A 13791-nucleotide genomic window follows, 5' to 3' on the forward strand; every position below is an offset into this window, starting at 1 on the left:
CCTTTTCATCTGAAGCAAATTGATGGGCATGAAGGAGGGTTTGGGATTCTATGGGGGATGTGTAAGGGTTTCCCAAGGTACTTGTAAAAACAGGCACGTGAGCTCAGGGAAAGTCATGGTAACCTTTTTCTTTGACTGCAAAGTCCCACTCCTGAATGCCTTCCTGGAATATGTGGACACCGTGCAAAAACCAAAGTGTAGCATCAAGTCCAAATGCCCAGGAATGTTGATGGACAGCATCGTTCTGTTGCAGGACAATGCACACTTGCATATTGCCACAGTTGTTTCACTGGGAACCTCTTCCACATCCTGATCTCATCTCACGTAATTTTCATAATTTTCAGAGGCCTGAAGAAAGACGTTCATGGCCATTGATTTGCTTTGGATGAGGAGGTGCACGCCTGGGTACAATTATGGTTCTGTAGGCAACCCCAAACATTCCTCCATGGACCGTCTTGTCTCACAGTGGGATGAATGTATTGAAAGTTATGGTGATAGCATTTGAAATGATACACAGTTCAGTTACTTTTTCCATCAGTCTCATTTAAATTTGACTGTCCTTTATACATTCCCAGATACACCACTTTTTAAGCAGGTGTTCACAGGTATCTTGCAGTTCAGCATCTCCTTGTTGCTGTCCCAATAGATGCCTGTGACCGTTCATCCTGCCCTTCTTTGATATATTCAATATCCCCCATTGGTTGTATCTGGTCTCGGTCACACACACTTGAGCAGTATTCTAGGACAGGAGCCTTGTAAGCAGTGTCCTACTAGACTGATTTCATGTTTCCAGCATTCTGCCAATGAAGCAAAGTCTGTCACCTACTTAACATACGATAGCAGGTTGTCTTCTGAGACTGATCAGTCATCTGTGAATTAGAGGTCACTGACTGCCCTCTGCTGAGTCGACTAGCAAGTACCTCTACTTTCCAGGCTCACACACTCATATCTCGAGTGTATTATAGGGGGACAGGGCACAACCGCTGTGGTGGCCGGTGAACTGGCTGTCAGTAAGACAGGATGGAATGGCCGGACACAGGCTGCGGATGTGAATGATACATACCATAAATTTAACACCTACCTCTCTGTAGTTGACTGACTCAGGGCATTTAATTCTCCCTCTATTGATGCAAAATCTGCACCATGGGAGGTTTCATCATGTTCAGATACTGTCATTGTTGTTATTCTGTCAAAACATATGGAGCACAAAAAGTCGTCACATGAGAACACTAATCTCAACCTGAACAGTCTGGTTTTTTGTTTGTCTTATGTATCACTGTAGCCCCAGTCAGAAGACATTTCAAACAGTCCTTTTTACAAAACACACTGCAACTGTATCAACTGGCAAAAACACAGAACTCACTGGATGGTCTCAGATTTCTTAAGTCTCTTCAGTAAAGAAATTAGCACTGACCAACTACAATACAGAAACCTGTAATGAACAAAAAAAGACAGAGACACTGACAACAAAGTGTAAGAAATATCTGCAACAAAGACAATATAAATTAGCATTGTAACAAGGAAATAACTTCAGTGAATACATACACTACCTTTGAAAGTTAAAAACTGTCTAATTTAAAAGTAGAAGCTCTCCTTTACAGAGTCAACAGGCAACAGTAAAAGAGCGTTGACAGATATGTCCGAACAGAGGCTACCATTGTAATCATAAACCAATTATCTTTCAAATAAAAAAAAACTGTAAGAAAATATCTAGAACTGTTACAGAAATACAGCATTTTAAAATTTTTTCTGAAATTCGCATCTTCAAAATGGTGTTCGCAGTGTCATCTTTAGAGGCCTGTGTCTTGGGGCAGGAATTTTTGTGGAGAAAACAGAAAACTACGTCTTTCTTACTTACTCCTGAATTTTAACATACGCTAAATTCAATAACATCCGAGACTGTGAGGGTAACCCCTCCTGACTAAAGTGATAACGGATTATGCCTATGGCAAACCGTCAGTAAAATGACCCTGGTTATAACAGCCCTTTATCCATGTTAGTTACAAGTGCTGCTGCTGGATGGAAGGTTATCTGTGTCAGTGATGTAGGTGGCCACGGGCGTGCCGTGTGCCAATGTCAGTGGCTCACACACCTGGCAGGCAACACAACTGCCGGTGTCAGTGTGGGTGCAGGGACCGGATGTGAGTCGTGTGCTGTTGGCAATGGAAGACAGAAGCAGCTCCTCGTGGCCACAACGATGACACACTGAGGTAGACTGTGTCAAAATCGTGGTGCCCAGCATGACCAAAGACAATGGCACATGCACAGCCTGCGTGATTGTCTGCAAGGGTCGGACGCCAGCGACAGTGTAGCAGAGCAATGAGCACGGCCCTGGTATAAACTGGATCCCACCAGGGAGGTGAACAAAAGGTAGTCACCCAGTGGAGTGGAGGCAGATCTCAGCTCGGGCAGTCAGGTGCGCAGATGGTGGTAAGTGGTCTCGGCCGCGAAGTCGTCAGCTGCCATCCACATCTGTACAGGGGGTTATGGGAAGTGTAAGTACAATATTGTGAACATTGGTACTTTAATAGGTACCCATTTCTGTGTGTCTAAGTCTTCCTGTAACACATCGCAGAATTTAGTATCTGTCGTTTTCTGCACGATTGTAGCTGTGGCATGAATTTGGATCTGCCTGTTAGTATAGACTTCCAATTTTGCATCTTCAATAGATGACCTGCAGCCCAGTGGAAAATAAACATCTATGTCTTGTTTGTGCCACATGCACTTGAAGGTACTAACTGACTGAGAAACACAGTACTCATAACAGCTACAATTATTTGTCTGCAAATGAGGTAAATATTGATGTAATGTTGTTCAGTACAGTGTCCTCCTTCAGCAACAGAAATATATCCACTTATACCTTGAATACCCTGTACGTGAGCAAGCTAGTTATTTTTTCTCCAACAGCATCACTCCCACCCAGAAAACAGTAACAGGCTAGAACAGCTGAGTATTGCTGTCGGGTGATGATGGTTTTGTTTGCACTGGTTTTCTATTTTAGTCAACTCCACCAGAACTATAAGATAACCCCCAAGTCTGGCCAGTTTCCCAAACGAATATTCTTTCCCCCCCCAGTGGTGCCTGTACATCACGCAGACAACCACTTCCATCTCGACAATTCATATCCCCTGGTGAAGCTGTGACGCAACACTGTTATTTATTTATTGGTCCAAGAATCAGTTTCATACATTGTTTGTACATGTGATATAGGACAGTGGTAAACCTAGTTTGTTTACGATACAGTAGTCATTTCGATTACATTGTTGACATGATAAAAATGCAGGTAGGTGTACTACATTGCTTCTACATGTTGTAATAGCAGTTATCTTACTTAATAACATGATAAGCAGAATGTAAACTATATTATGAATTGACAATTAGTGAAATGAGGTTTAATTATTATGATGTTCCATAAATTCAGACAAAAATAGAAGCAGAGGTCATGCAAGAACTGTTTTAACTTTAAATAATGTTGGTATGCATTTTAGTTAAGAAGGCATATGGTTATATAACATAGCTCCAGAATGATACACTCCTCTTTTACATAAGTTTGTATTTACTGTGTTCCTGTGTAGGTTCATCTTCAGTCTAGTTTCATATGTGTGTATATCATAGTTGTGTTTGAAGAGATTTTCCTTTTTTAAGATGCTCCCTCTTGTGAAAATTAGTATTTCGTATGTATGCAAGCAAGGCAGTGGCAATATTTTCAGAGTTTTAAAAAGGGGCCTGCAGGAATCCTTACATTTAGCCTTTTTTATCACCCTGATAATCTTTTTCTGTATTTTAAATGGTTTTTGTAGGATTTGTGGAATGCCCCCCAAAAATTATTCTGTACATAAGTAGCAACTGTACACTGCAATGATACATTGTTAGCACTAATGAGCAGCTTGTATTTTGAGTGAGGATCCTAACAGCATATGCTAGTGAATTCAGTCTCTTATTTAAATTGTTTAGGTGTACCTCCCACTTCAGATTTTCCTGGACATGTACACCTAGAAATTTTGTATGACTGACCTTCAACACATTTTTTTCCTTCAATGGTGAAAACAGGGTTTGCAGGATGGAGGTTTTGTGTGGTATGAAAGTTAACTACCACAGTGTCATCTGCAAACAGTGCAGTGGTTCCATCACGTATTTTGCTAGCCAAGTCATTTACATACAGAAGAAATAGGACAGGTCCTAGAACTGACCCTTGTGGGACTCCCTACTTGATTTTCTGCTCATCACTGTAAAAACTAAAAATGTTTTGTGTTTCATTGCTGTAATCTGCTGACGATTCCTGATGTATGACTAGATCCACTTTTCAGACTGGCCTCTAATTCCATAATTATTTAATTTACACAAGAGAATGAAATGGTGAATTACTTCTAAGGCTTTACTTAGACCCAGAAATATCCCAGATACATGTTTATCATCCACTGCTTTTAATACTTCATTTAAGAAGGCAAAAAATTGCTGACTGAGGTCACTTTCCAATTCTGAACCCATGTTGGAAGCCACTTATCAGCCTCTCTTTAACAGTTTTCTTAAATAATCTTCTAAGGAACATTTTTACCATAATTGTGCTGAAGCCTGAGAAAACTGAAACTGGTCTATAATTGGCAGTATCACTTTTTTCACCCTTCTTATGCAAAGGTGTTCCTTTTGCGGTTTTTAGATTATTTGAAATTACACCACTCTCAAAAGATGAATTTACTTTGTCTGTTAGTGGTTCCACAATAAATGTTGCACTGCCTTTGATAATAGCATCTGGTATCTCATCGACACCCACTGAATATTTATTAGGTAATTCTTTTAGGATTCTTGACAGTTCCTCAGGTGTTGCTGGATACAGGAATAATGTGTTTCAATGAATTTTTTTGATCTGAGTGACCGGTTGGATGTTTGTCATGGTGTGTATTTATTAACTGCTGCGCTATATTTGAGAAATAACTGTTGAAAGCACTAGCAACATTTTTGGGGTACTGGCTAGTTTATTTTTATCCATAATGAGCTCTGTATTACTGTGATTAAGTGCCCTGGTACCCATTTCTTTCCTTATAATTTGCCAGGTTGCTTTAGTTTTATTCTTGGAATCACACAGTATTTTTTTCATTTTCTAGTTTTTTTGCTTTTGAAATAATTCGTGTTAGTATTCTTTTGTAATATGCAATAAATTCAGAACCGGTATTATGCCTGGAGTACTCATACAATCTCCTTATCCCTTTTGTAATCGACTTCTTTGTTTTTGTAGTAGAGTTTCTTGGGAAAAACCATGTAAAAAAAAAAATGTTTGAATGGACCCATAGACTTATCATAGTTCTCATTGGTGTCATTACAGTCATACACATCTTTCCAACTTTCATCCTCCAGGAGAGAACAAAAATATTCCACATTTTTTATACTGAAATTCTTTACAGTGTGTTGTATTTGACTGGGAATTTGGTGTCCTGAAACATTCATTGCAAGAATTTGAGCATAGTGATCGATAAAATCCATGTTTACAACTTGAGTGTTGTAGGCATATTGGCACGTATTTATCAAGATCTGATCAATAATAGATGCACAGGTAGGTGTTTCTCGAGTTGGTTCAGTTACTGTTGGACTGATGTTTGAATAATTGTAGTAAATTTATAATGTCATCTCTGAATTTATTGGATTTCGAGAAATCAATATTAAAGTCACCACATATAATTATGTTTTTCTTGGCAGAATGAATTTCTTCCCAGAGCTCCTCCATATGATTCTAAAACACTTTTTCTGTCTCCACCTGGCGATCTGTATACACAAATAATAACTGTATTTTGCCTTGGTAGTTCAGCAATAGAGAGTTCTATATCTTTTTCACAGGGCAGTTTATGGAATATAGTTACACTATTGAATTCAATATTTTCTTTAACATATATACAAGTACCCCCATGACTCGATATTTTCCTACAAAATCATTGCTTGCAAGTTTGATCTGAGGAAGGTATGTTTGCTCTAACCTATCTTGTTTGAGGCATTGTTCTGTAAAGCATAGTACAGAAATATTAAATGATATTATTTCTATTTCATTTAGTTTATTGAGGAGTGACTGAACATTTTGATGGAGTAGTTTAAAATTAGGGACAGGGAGGGAATCATTTTTTCCTTGACCACTTATCTCACTATTTGAGCTAGTGTACTTAGTGATAAAAAAAATCCTCATATTTTCCAGGGATGGTATTCATGGTGTTTGCTGGTTCACCATTTGTGGGTTCCTGCCTTTCTTCTGTCAAAATGTTCCCAATTTTCACTTTTTTCTGTCATTTTTCCCACCCCTCTGTCCATAAACGACTGCCTTGTTGCTGCATTTGATGGCTTGAAATTTGACCTAGTAAGTGTGTTGTTATGACTTTCATTGGGCTTATCTTTGGTTATAAAATGGTCCATAACTGTTTTTTCATGAGTGGCACATTCACTTCGAGACTGTCACTTTCTATTTGATTATCCGTTTGCGTATCCATTTTTCCTGTACCAGTACTTGGTTTTTCAGTTTTCACCATGTGTATGAAAGAAGCAACCCTATTACAAATGTGAATCTTTCCTTGTTTGTTTGGATGTAAACCATGATTTGCATATTCGTTTCTTTTCAGGCATTTGATTTCTAAATTCGCAGATAATCTCTTCCTAGACACGCCCATGGCATTGTTGATGTTTTCTAACATAGTGAGGCTTGCAGCTTTGATTTTTCCATGTAGACCTTATGCGTCATGTCTAAGCGGTACTGGATGAATTATTACATATGTTTTTTTTTTGTGTGAGTTTAAGTATGTATTCCAAAGAATCTTTAATGTTCCTCTGCAATTCTTCTAGAGGTTCATCAGTGTCATTTGTGCCACTAATAATGATGAATGTACCATTGTCGGAGAAGTAATCAGTTAATTTGTCTGCGTTTTTCACAACTTCTTTAATTGGCTCCCCAGATTTTATAATACTTTGCACACTGAATTTTTTGCCTAATTCGTCATGTAGTATACTCCCACAGTTTCTGCCATGACTGTCGCTTAAAACAAGAACTTTATTTCCTTTTGTAGCAGTTGTTAGAAACCTAACAGATCGTGAGTTTTCACACGAAACATGGTTACGGATTTTCACTGCATTTTGCTTATTATGAGGTATTTGTGCTTCTAAATCCTTGATTTTAATCTTCATAGCACTGTTTTCTTCTCGCAACACTTTAACTTCCTTCTTGATCACTTGACACCACTCGTCAGAATATGCCGTTGTTTCTGGCAGAATTTTCGACGCACTTTTCTTTATCAGCGGTTCACATTTTGGTGTTTGAAGTTCAGTAATTTCCATTTTTAGTGTACTGATACTAAACTGTAGACTGGATACTTGTTCATGTAGTTTTGATATTTCGTCCTTACAATTTGCACACAAGTTCTTTTTACTGGCAATATTAACATTTTTTCTGAGGGGATGCACGACATTCTTTTGCACACTATTGGTTGGCATAGACATTTTACTCAATGACTGGATTGGGCAAAGGGTGATAGAAGGGCATACATAAGTGTAAAATACACACACACACACACACACACACACACACACACACTCTCTCTCTCTCTCTCTCTCTCTCTCTCTCTCTCTCTCTCACTCTGCAACTCCCCAGGAGGAGGAGGAAAGGCTCAGCTAGTTTTTGTCTTTGTCCTGTTGGGGTCTTTAGCCCAGAGAATGGTTTGATGCACCTCTCCATGCTACCCTACCCTGTGCAAGCTTCTTCATCTCCCAGTACCTACTGCAGCCTACATCCTTCTGAATCTGCTTAGTGTATTCATCTTTTGGTCTCCCTCTACGATTTTTGCCCTCCAATACTAAAGTCATGATCCTTTGATGGCTCAGAATATGTCCTGCCAACCGATCCCTTCTTCTAGTCAAGTTGTGCCACAAAATTCCTCTTCTCTCCAATTCTATTCCATACCTCCTCATTAGTTATGTGATCTACCCATTTAATCTTCAGCATTCTTCTGTAGCACCACATTTCGAAAGCTTCTATTCTCTTCTTGTCTAAACTATTTATCGCCCACGTTTCACTTCCATACATGGCTACACTCCATACAAATACTTTCAGAAACGACTTTCTGACACTTAAATCTATACTCGATGTTAACAAATTTCTCTTCTTCAGAAACGCTTTCCTTCCCATTGCCAGTCTACTTCAACCATCATCAGTTATTTTGCTTCCCAAATAGCAAAACTCCTTTACTGCTTTAAGTGTCTCATTTCCTAATCTAATTCCCTCAGCATCACCTGACTTAATTCGACTACATTCCATTATCATCGTTTTGCTTTTGTTGATGTTCATCTTATTATATACTCCTTTCAAGACACTATCCATTCTGTTCAACTGCTGTTCCAGACATAATTACAATGCCATTGGCAAACCTCAAAGTTTCTATTTTTTTCTCCCTGGATTTTAATTCCTGCTCCAAATTTTTCTTTTGTTTCCTTTACTGCTTGCTCAATGAATAGTTTGAATAACGTCAGGGATAGGCTACAACCCTGTCTCACTCCTTTCCCAACCACTGCTTCCCTTTCATGCCCCTCGACTCTTATAACTGCCATCTGCTTTCTGTGAAAATTGTAAATAGCCTTTCGCTCCCTGTATTTTACCCCTGCCACCTTCAGAATTTGAAAGAGGATATTCCAGTCAACTGTCAAAAGCTTTCTCTAAGTCTACAAATGCTAGAAACGTAGGTTTGCCTTTCCTTAACCTATCTTCTAAGATAAGTTGTGAGTATTCCCTTATTATGGATACCGTTAGACCCATTGACTGCCCTGGCCTACAGTTTGTTTGTTGTTTGCAGGTGGCAGCAGTGTTTGGCAGAGGGCGCGCACCCAGCGGCAGCCCCTGCTCTGTCCGCAGATACAGCAACAACAACCTGGCCGCTGCACTGCCCACCAGCCCCCCCGTCCCAGGTAACTAACGGACTGTACAGTGTCATCGTCAGCTGTTCAGGCTAGTTCTGGGAATGGTGCACAGGCTGCAAGAGCAAGCTGCTTTCCAACTGACTAAAACTATGTATCTGACCTGAACCCAAACTTGTGCCTTTTGTGGACAAGGGCTCTTACTGCCGGAGCTACTAGAGCGTGCCTCACAACCGTCCCCCTTATATGTGTGTGGAGGTGTAGTAGTTGGCACACTGGACTCACATTCAGGAGGACAATGGTTTGAACCTGCATCTGGCCATCCAGATTCTGGTTTTCCATGATTTCTCTAAAATCACTCCAGACAAATTCGGGGTGGTTCCTTTGAAAGAGCACGGCCGATTTCCGCCCCAAACCGACCTCGTTCTGCATGTCTGATGACCTTGTTGTTGACGGGACATTTGAAGCGCATCTCCCTTCCTTAACAACCAAACCCACAGCTTTCCTTCTGTCAGTACCTCTTCTCCTACCTACGACATATCTTCCACGATGACCATTCGCAGAGGAAAGAATATTGAGGATAGATGACTTAGACACAGTCGAATAATCCGTCACAATTTGAGAACAGTTATGCCCGTGTCTTCTGTACTAGGAGGAAAAATTTTCTCTGGCTCAGAAATGTTTTCAGTATGCCTTCACAAAAATTTTTCATCTTTTTTCCAACAACATAAAATGTGTCATAGGTAATAAAGCAAGATTAAATTTTAACCCGAAATAATTCCTTCTAGGCTATTATGACCATTCCTATGGCCAACTTTTATTTAAAAACAGTTAATCTGTAATTGAAAAAGGAACAAAAGCACCCAAAGCTAGTTTTTAAGTGAAATTCCATGAGTAAAGCAGACAAAAGTTCACATAATTGTACTTTTGGTCGACTTGCAGTGTCAGAGAATTTTTTAAAATTATCTCAATGATTACAACATCCACCACTGCAATTTTGACCTTTTGGTCATTTTAAAATGGTGATGTGCTGAAAACACAGCAGTAGTCAACTTTTAACATTAAAGATAAAAATTGTGAGGGCTTCTATAGCTCATCACATACATCATTGTTTTGTGACAGTGTGAATTTTACAGCAAGTTATGCATGTATCCAGATATTGTAGTGTAGAACAGTTTACTTTTACTAACAGTTTACTTTTACTAACAGGTTATAATTCGGCCAACTTTAGCAGTAATAGGTAATATTTCAGCCAAAAAATGTGTATCCTGTATTTGTCATATTTTGAAGGACACAAATATAAAACATGAAATAGTTGCACAGTCAACAATGTTCGAGGTGATAATGCCACAAATCACTGTGACTCTTACTACAAAGCTTTATTTATCAGGACTGTAATAGAGAAGCAGCATAACACATTAGTCAGCTGGTTGACATAAGACACTCAAAAAGCTAATGGAAGGCATATCTTGCGATAACATACATTGCACACTTGATCACATTATTCAGTTTGAATACTAGTTCAGTGTGGTTCAACATGCCAAAAAGTGCTCCAACAGCACAAAGGCGCAAGGTTCTGTTCCTGAATTTGGAGAGAAGTTCTTCACCATTGATAGGGAAATATTATTTTGTGACTGTGTGAAGTTAGTGTGCAAAAGTGTTTTAACATGCAACAACAGTGTAATACTGCTCAATACAGCAGGTGTGTGAAGAGAAGTGCTGAAAATTAAAGCAGATAAATACTGTTCTTTGAGAAGACAAGTCCATCTTCAGCCATACAATCATTTGTGTGAGATGACAGTGTCTTGCAACATCTCACTGAAGTAGCTGAAGAATCCACAACACATCCAATTCCAGATGAATCTACATCGAGAAAGAAATGTTTGTGTGTGCACTACGAGAAGTTGCTCAACAAAATGTGGATTAGTGTTGCTGACAAAAAGGTCCGGGAGAAAACACTGATGTGGCTGGGCATTATGTTGCAAAAGTTGAGAAGCGTGGAGAAATGTTCCTCCAACATGTGAAACTTTCAAGACTGTAAACAACTTGCCATTTTGTTTGACAAGTTTATGAATTTACAATGGCTGGATGGTGTAAGCAGAGGCAATGTTTTGTTGCTAGAGACAGGTGGTATTTAGTAAAAGGGTAAAGCAATCAAAGGGCTTCAGAATCTGCACCTGCCTTGTCCTTGCATTACAGAAGAGGTGTGACAAAAATTACTCTGATGTGTACAAATTAATTGACTGTGGGAAGAAAATCCATGTGAAAGCTCTGCTATGGGTGCAGAAATTCAAGGAACTAGCATCTTCACCGCCCCCTCCTCCCCTCAGATTCAGGCTGCTGAGAATTACTGTACCAAAATAAAGACAACTTTCAATTTTTGTCAGCTTGACAGCAATGAATCAAGCATGGTAAAAATTGTGAGAGGTCATTACAGATACCTTGTCTGGAAAATTTGCACACAGCAGTGCCTATATTTCAGTGGTATCAAAAAACCTTCAGATGACTTGAAATTGGTGGTACTCAACTGTGCTGGACATTGTGCAGAAACTGAAGATAAAAAGTTCTGTCAAACTAATCTGGAACACTGCTTTTGGTGTGTGGCAGTGAAAAATGCAGTTTTACTGTTTTCACTTTACATGCAGGGTTCTGTTAACTTACGTTACCCCACATAAAAAAACTTCCTTACGTAGAAAAATTAATTTACCCCCATCTCAAAAACTCAACTTGACCAACATTACATTACCTTACCTAAAAATAAAACTTGACTTGCTTACTTGAAGAAAACTTAACTTGACTAACTTACCCGAAAAAAGCTTAGCTTGACTTGACATGTTTACCTAAAAATAAACTTGAGTTGCTTACCTTAAAAGACAGATTGTTTTGCTTACCTGAAAATAAGCTTGATTTGACTTGCTTACCTAAAAAGAACTTGCCCCTGCCCCTTCTGGAGCCTCGGCCTCACCACACTGCCCCCCCCCCCCTTTCCCGAAATAAGCTATTAGTTTCAAGCAATACAAAAAGGAAGTACTACCCTCTCAAGCAGGTCAGAAATGAATTTTGTATTACATTTTTTTTAATGCAACAGGAATGCTTATTGAAAAACTTACATGAAGCCATATTTTTTATGGTCTTATTTATGTATGTTTTAGGTCATAAATGCTTCCACATTTTGCTCTTTTTCACATCATTAAAATCCAGGCCCTAGTCACGAAATTTCATGCTGACTGCAGAGTGGTAATGAAACCTGTACTCCCCAGACTTGAAGGAACAGATAACTCTTCCCTTGTATTCAGAATTACATAAATCCACTGCAATATATGTTGGCACTTTTTTTTAGCCTAAATCCATAATGAATTGCACAAGCAGAACATTATGTTGTATTTATTAAAAGTTCTCTCCCATTCCTGCTGAACCTTCATTTGTTATTTCCTTGGCCTCTCTGTTTAGATACCAACAAGACTTCATTTGCACGAGGCAGTTACTACAATTTAGACAGGTCAAAAATTGTGGTGTAGCATAAAGTTTAATACTTTGAATAAATCCTTGTAAGGAAACATACTTTGCATAAATTATGCTGAATGTCAGCAAAGGTGTCTACCTTCCTCTTAAGTATGGATGCTAACTGATAACTGTGCTATTTGCTTCCCATTTGTTGTCTTTTGATGAGGATTGAAATGGAGGTAGCAGCGGGGATAGAACTACTCAACTTAGCAGACAATATTTGGAAAACCATGTAAGCTACAAACAAAGCTTGCATGAACAGTGCAACTAAACAACAGGGTAATTATGTCTGTCAGTGTAGCAGTAATACGACACCTGCTCTGTCAAGTTTTACATATTAAAAAACCAAAACACTTGTATAATTGGTATGGTCAGATTCAAAGCAGTATTATAAATGTAAAGTGGTTGTTAAAAATGCCTTTAACAGTGCAGCGTGATGATTTGTACATTGGCGAGCAAACATTTATGTTGCCAACAGGGAAGATGACGACGAAGGACAAGAAGCTGCTGAAAATGATCCTGGTGATCTTTGCATCCTTTGTGGTGTGCTACCTGCCCATCACGGTCAGCAAGACATTCCACTCGGTCACCAACCTGCACGGGCTCAACATCGCTGGCTACATCCTCATCTACCTGTCCACATGCATAAACCCCATCATCTATGTCGTCATGAGCTCAGAGTACCGCCAGGCCTACAAAAACCTGCTCATGTGCCGTGCCTCGTCTGGAGGTAAGTATTGCTACCACTATGGGCACTCACGCAACTGTTCAGATTTATTACTGGCCTTAATTGTGCAATGGGTCATGTCTCGAGTTAAAAAAGAAAACTGTAGTAGGCCACTAGCAATACATGTCCTCTGTTCTTTATCAGGGTTGCCACAAGTTCTGGAAATCAGGGAAATCTGGAAAAATCTCGTTTTGTCTCAGTAGGTGTAATTGTTTGTTTAATGAGATGTCAGGCAGCAGCTGAGTACATGCGCCATTTCCCTGCTCCCTCATTCTTACCGCTTCTCCTGTTTCTATCTCTACCTCTCCCCTCAGCTTGCAGCCAGTACTTCTTGCCTCTAGCCTAGCAGATGCTGAATCTGATGAGAGGCAGGGAGGCGTGATGAGTGGTCTGTTTGGATGTGATTCTCAGAGACCGTTGACGCAGCTGTAATGTGTGCACGAGTGATATTATGAATGTGTGTGTGTCTGCTGTCATTTTCTGACAAAAATTTAGTTGAGAGAGTGTGATTGTCTGTGGCCCAGCAATCATCTTTTACGGTGAATTACTACCTATCCTCATTATTATTGATTCTCAGAGTATTTGAATAAGTTATTTGTTGCACAGACTGATCGCCACGGTCTCTTTTCGTCGACACGGTGTCTGACTCTTGAATAGCTGGCCACACTGGTGGATTTTCGTGACGG

General features: G+C 39.4%; 1 protein-coding gene across 1 annotated transcript in view; it reads left to right on the forward strand.

Annotated features, from left to right (window-relative positions):
• LOC126209794 (G-protein coupled receptor moody) overlaps positions 1-13791 on the forward strand; it is a 131879-nt gene that overhangs the window by 96609 nt on the left and 21479 nt on the right. Inside the window, exons 7-8 of the mRNA XM_049938932.1 lie at positions 8814-8925; positions 12857-13108. Coding sequence (XP_049794889.1) covers positions 8814-8925; positions 12857-13108 — 364 coding nt within the window. The remainder of the gene's footprint in view (positions 1-8813; positions 8926-12856; positions 13109-13791) is intronic.

This window comes from Schistocerca nitens, chromosome 10 (genome assembly GCF_023898315.1).
Source record: "Schistocerca nitens isolate TAMUIC-IGC-003100 chromosome 10, iqSchNite1.1, whole genome shotgun sequence".
Classification (NCBI taxonomy): Eukaryota; Metazoa; Arthropoda; class Insecta; order Orthoptera; family Acrididae; genus Schistocerca; species Schistocerca nitens.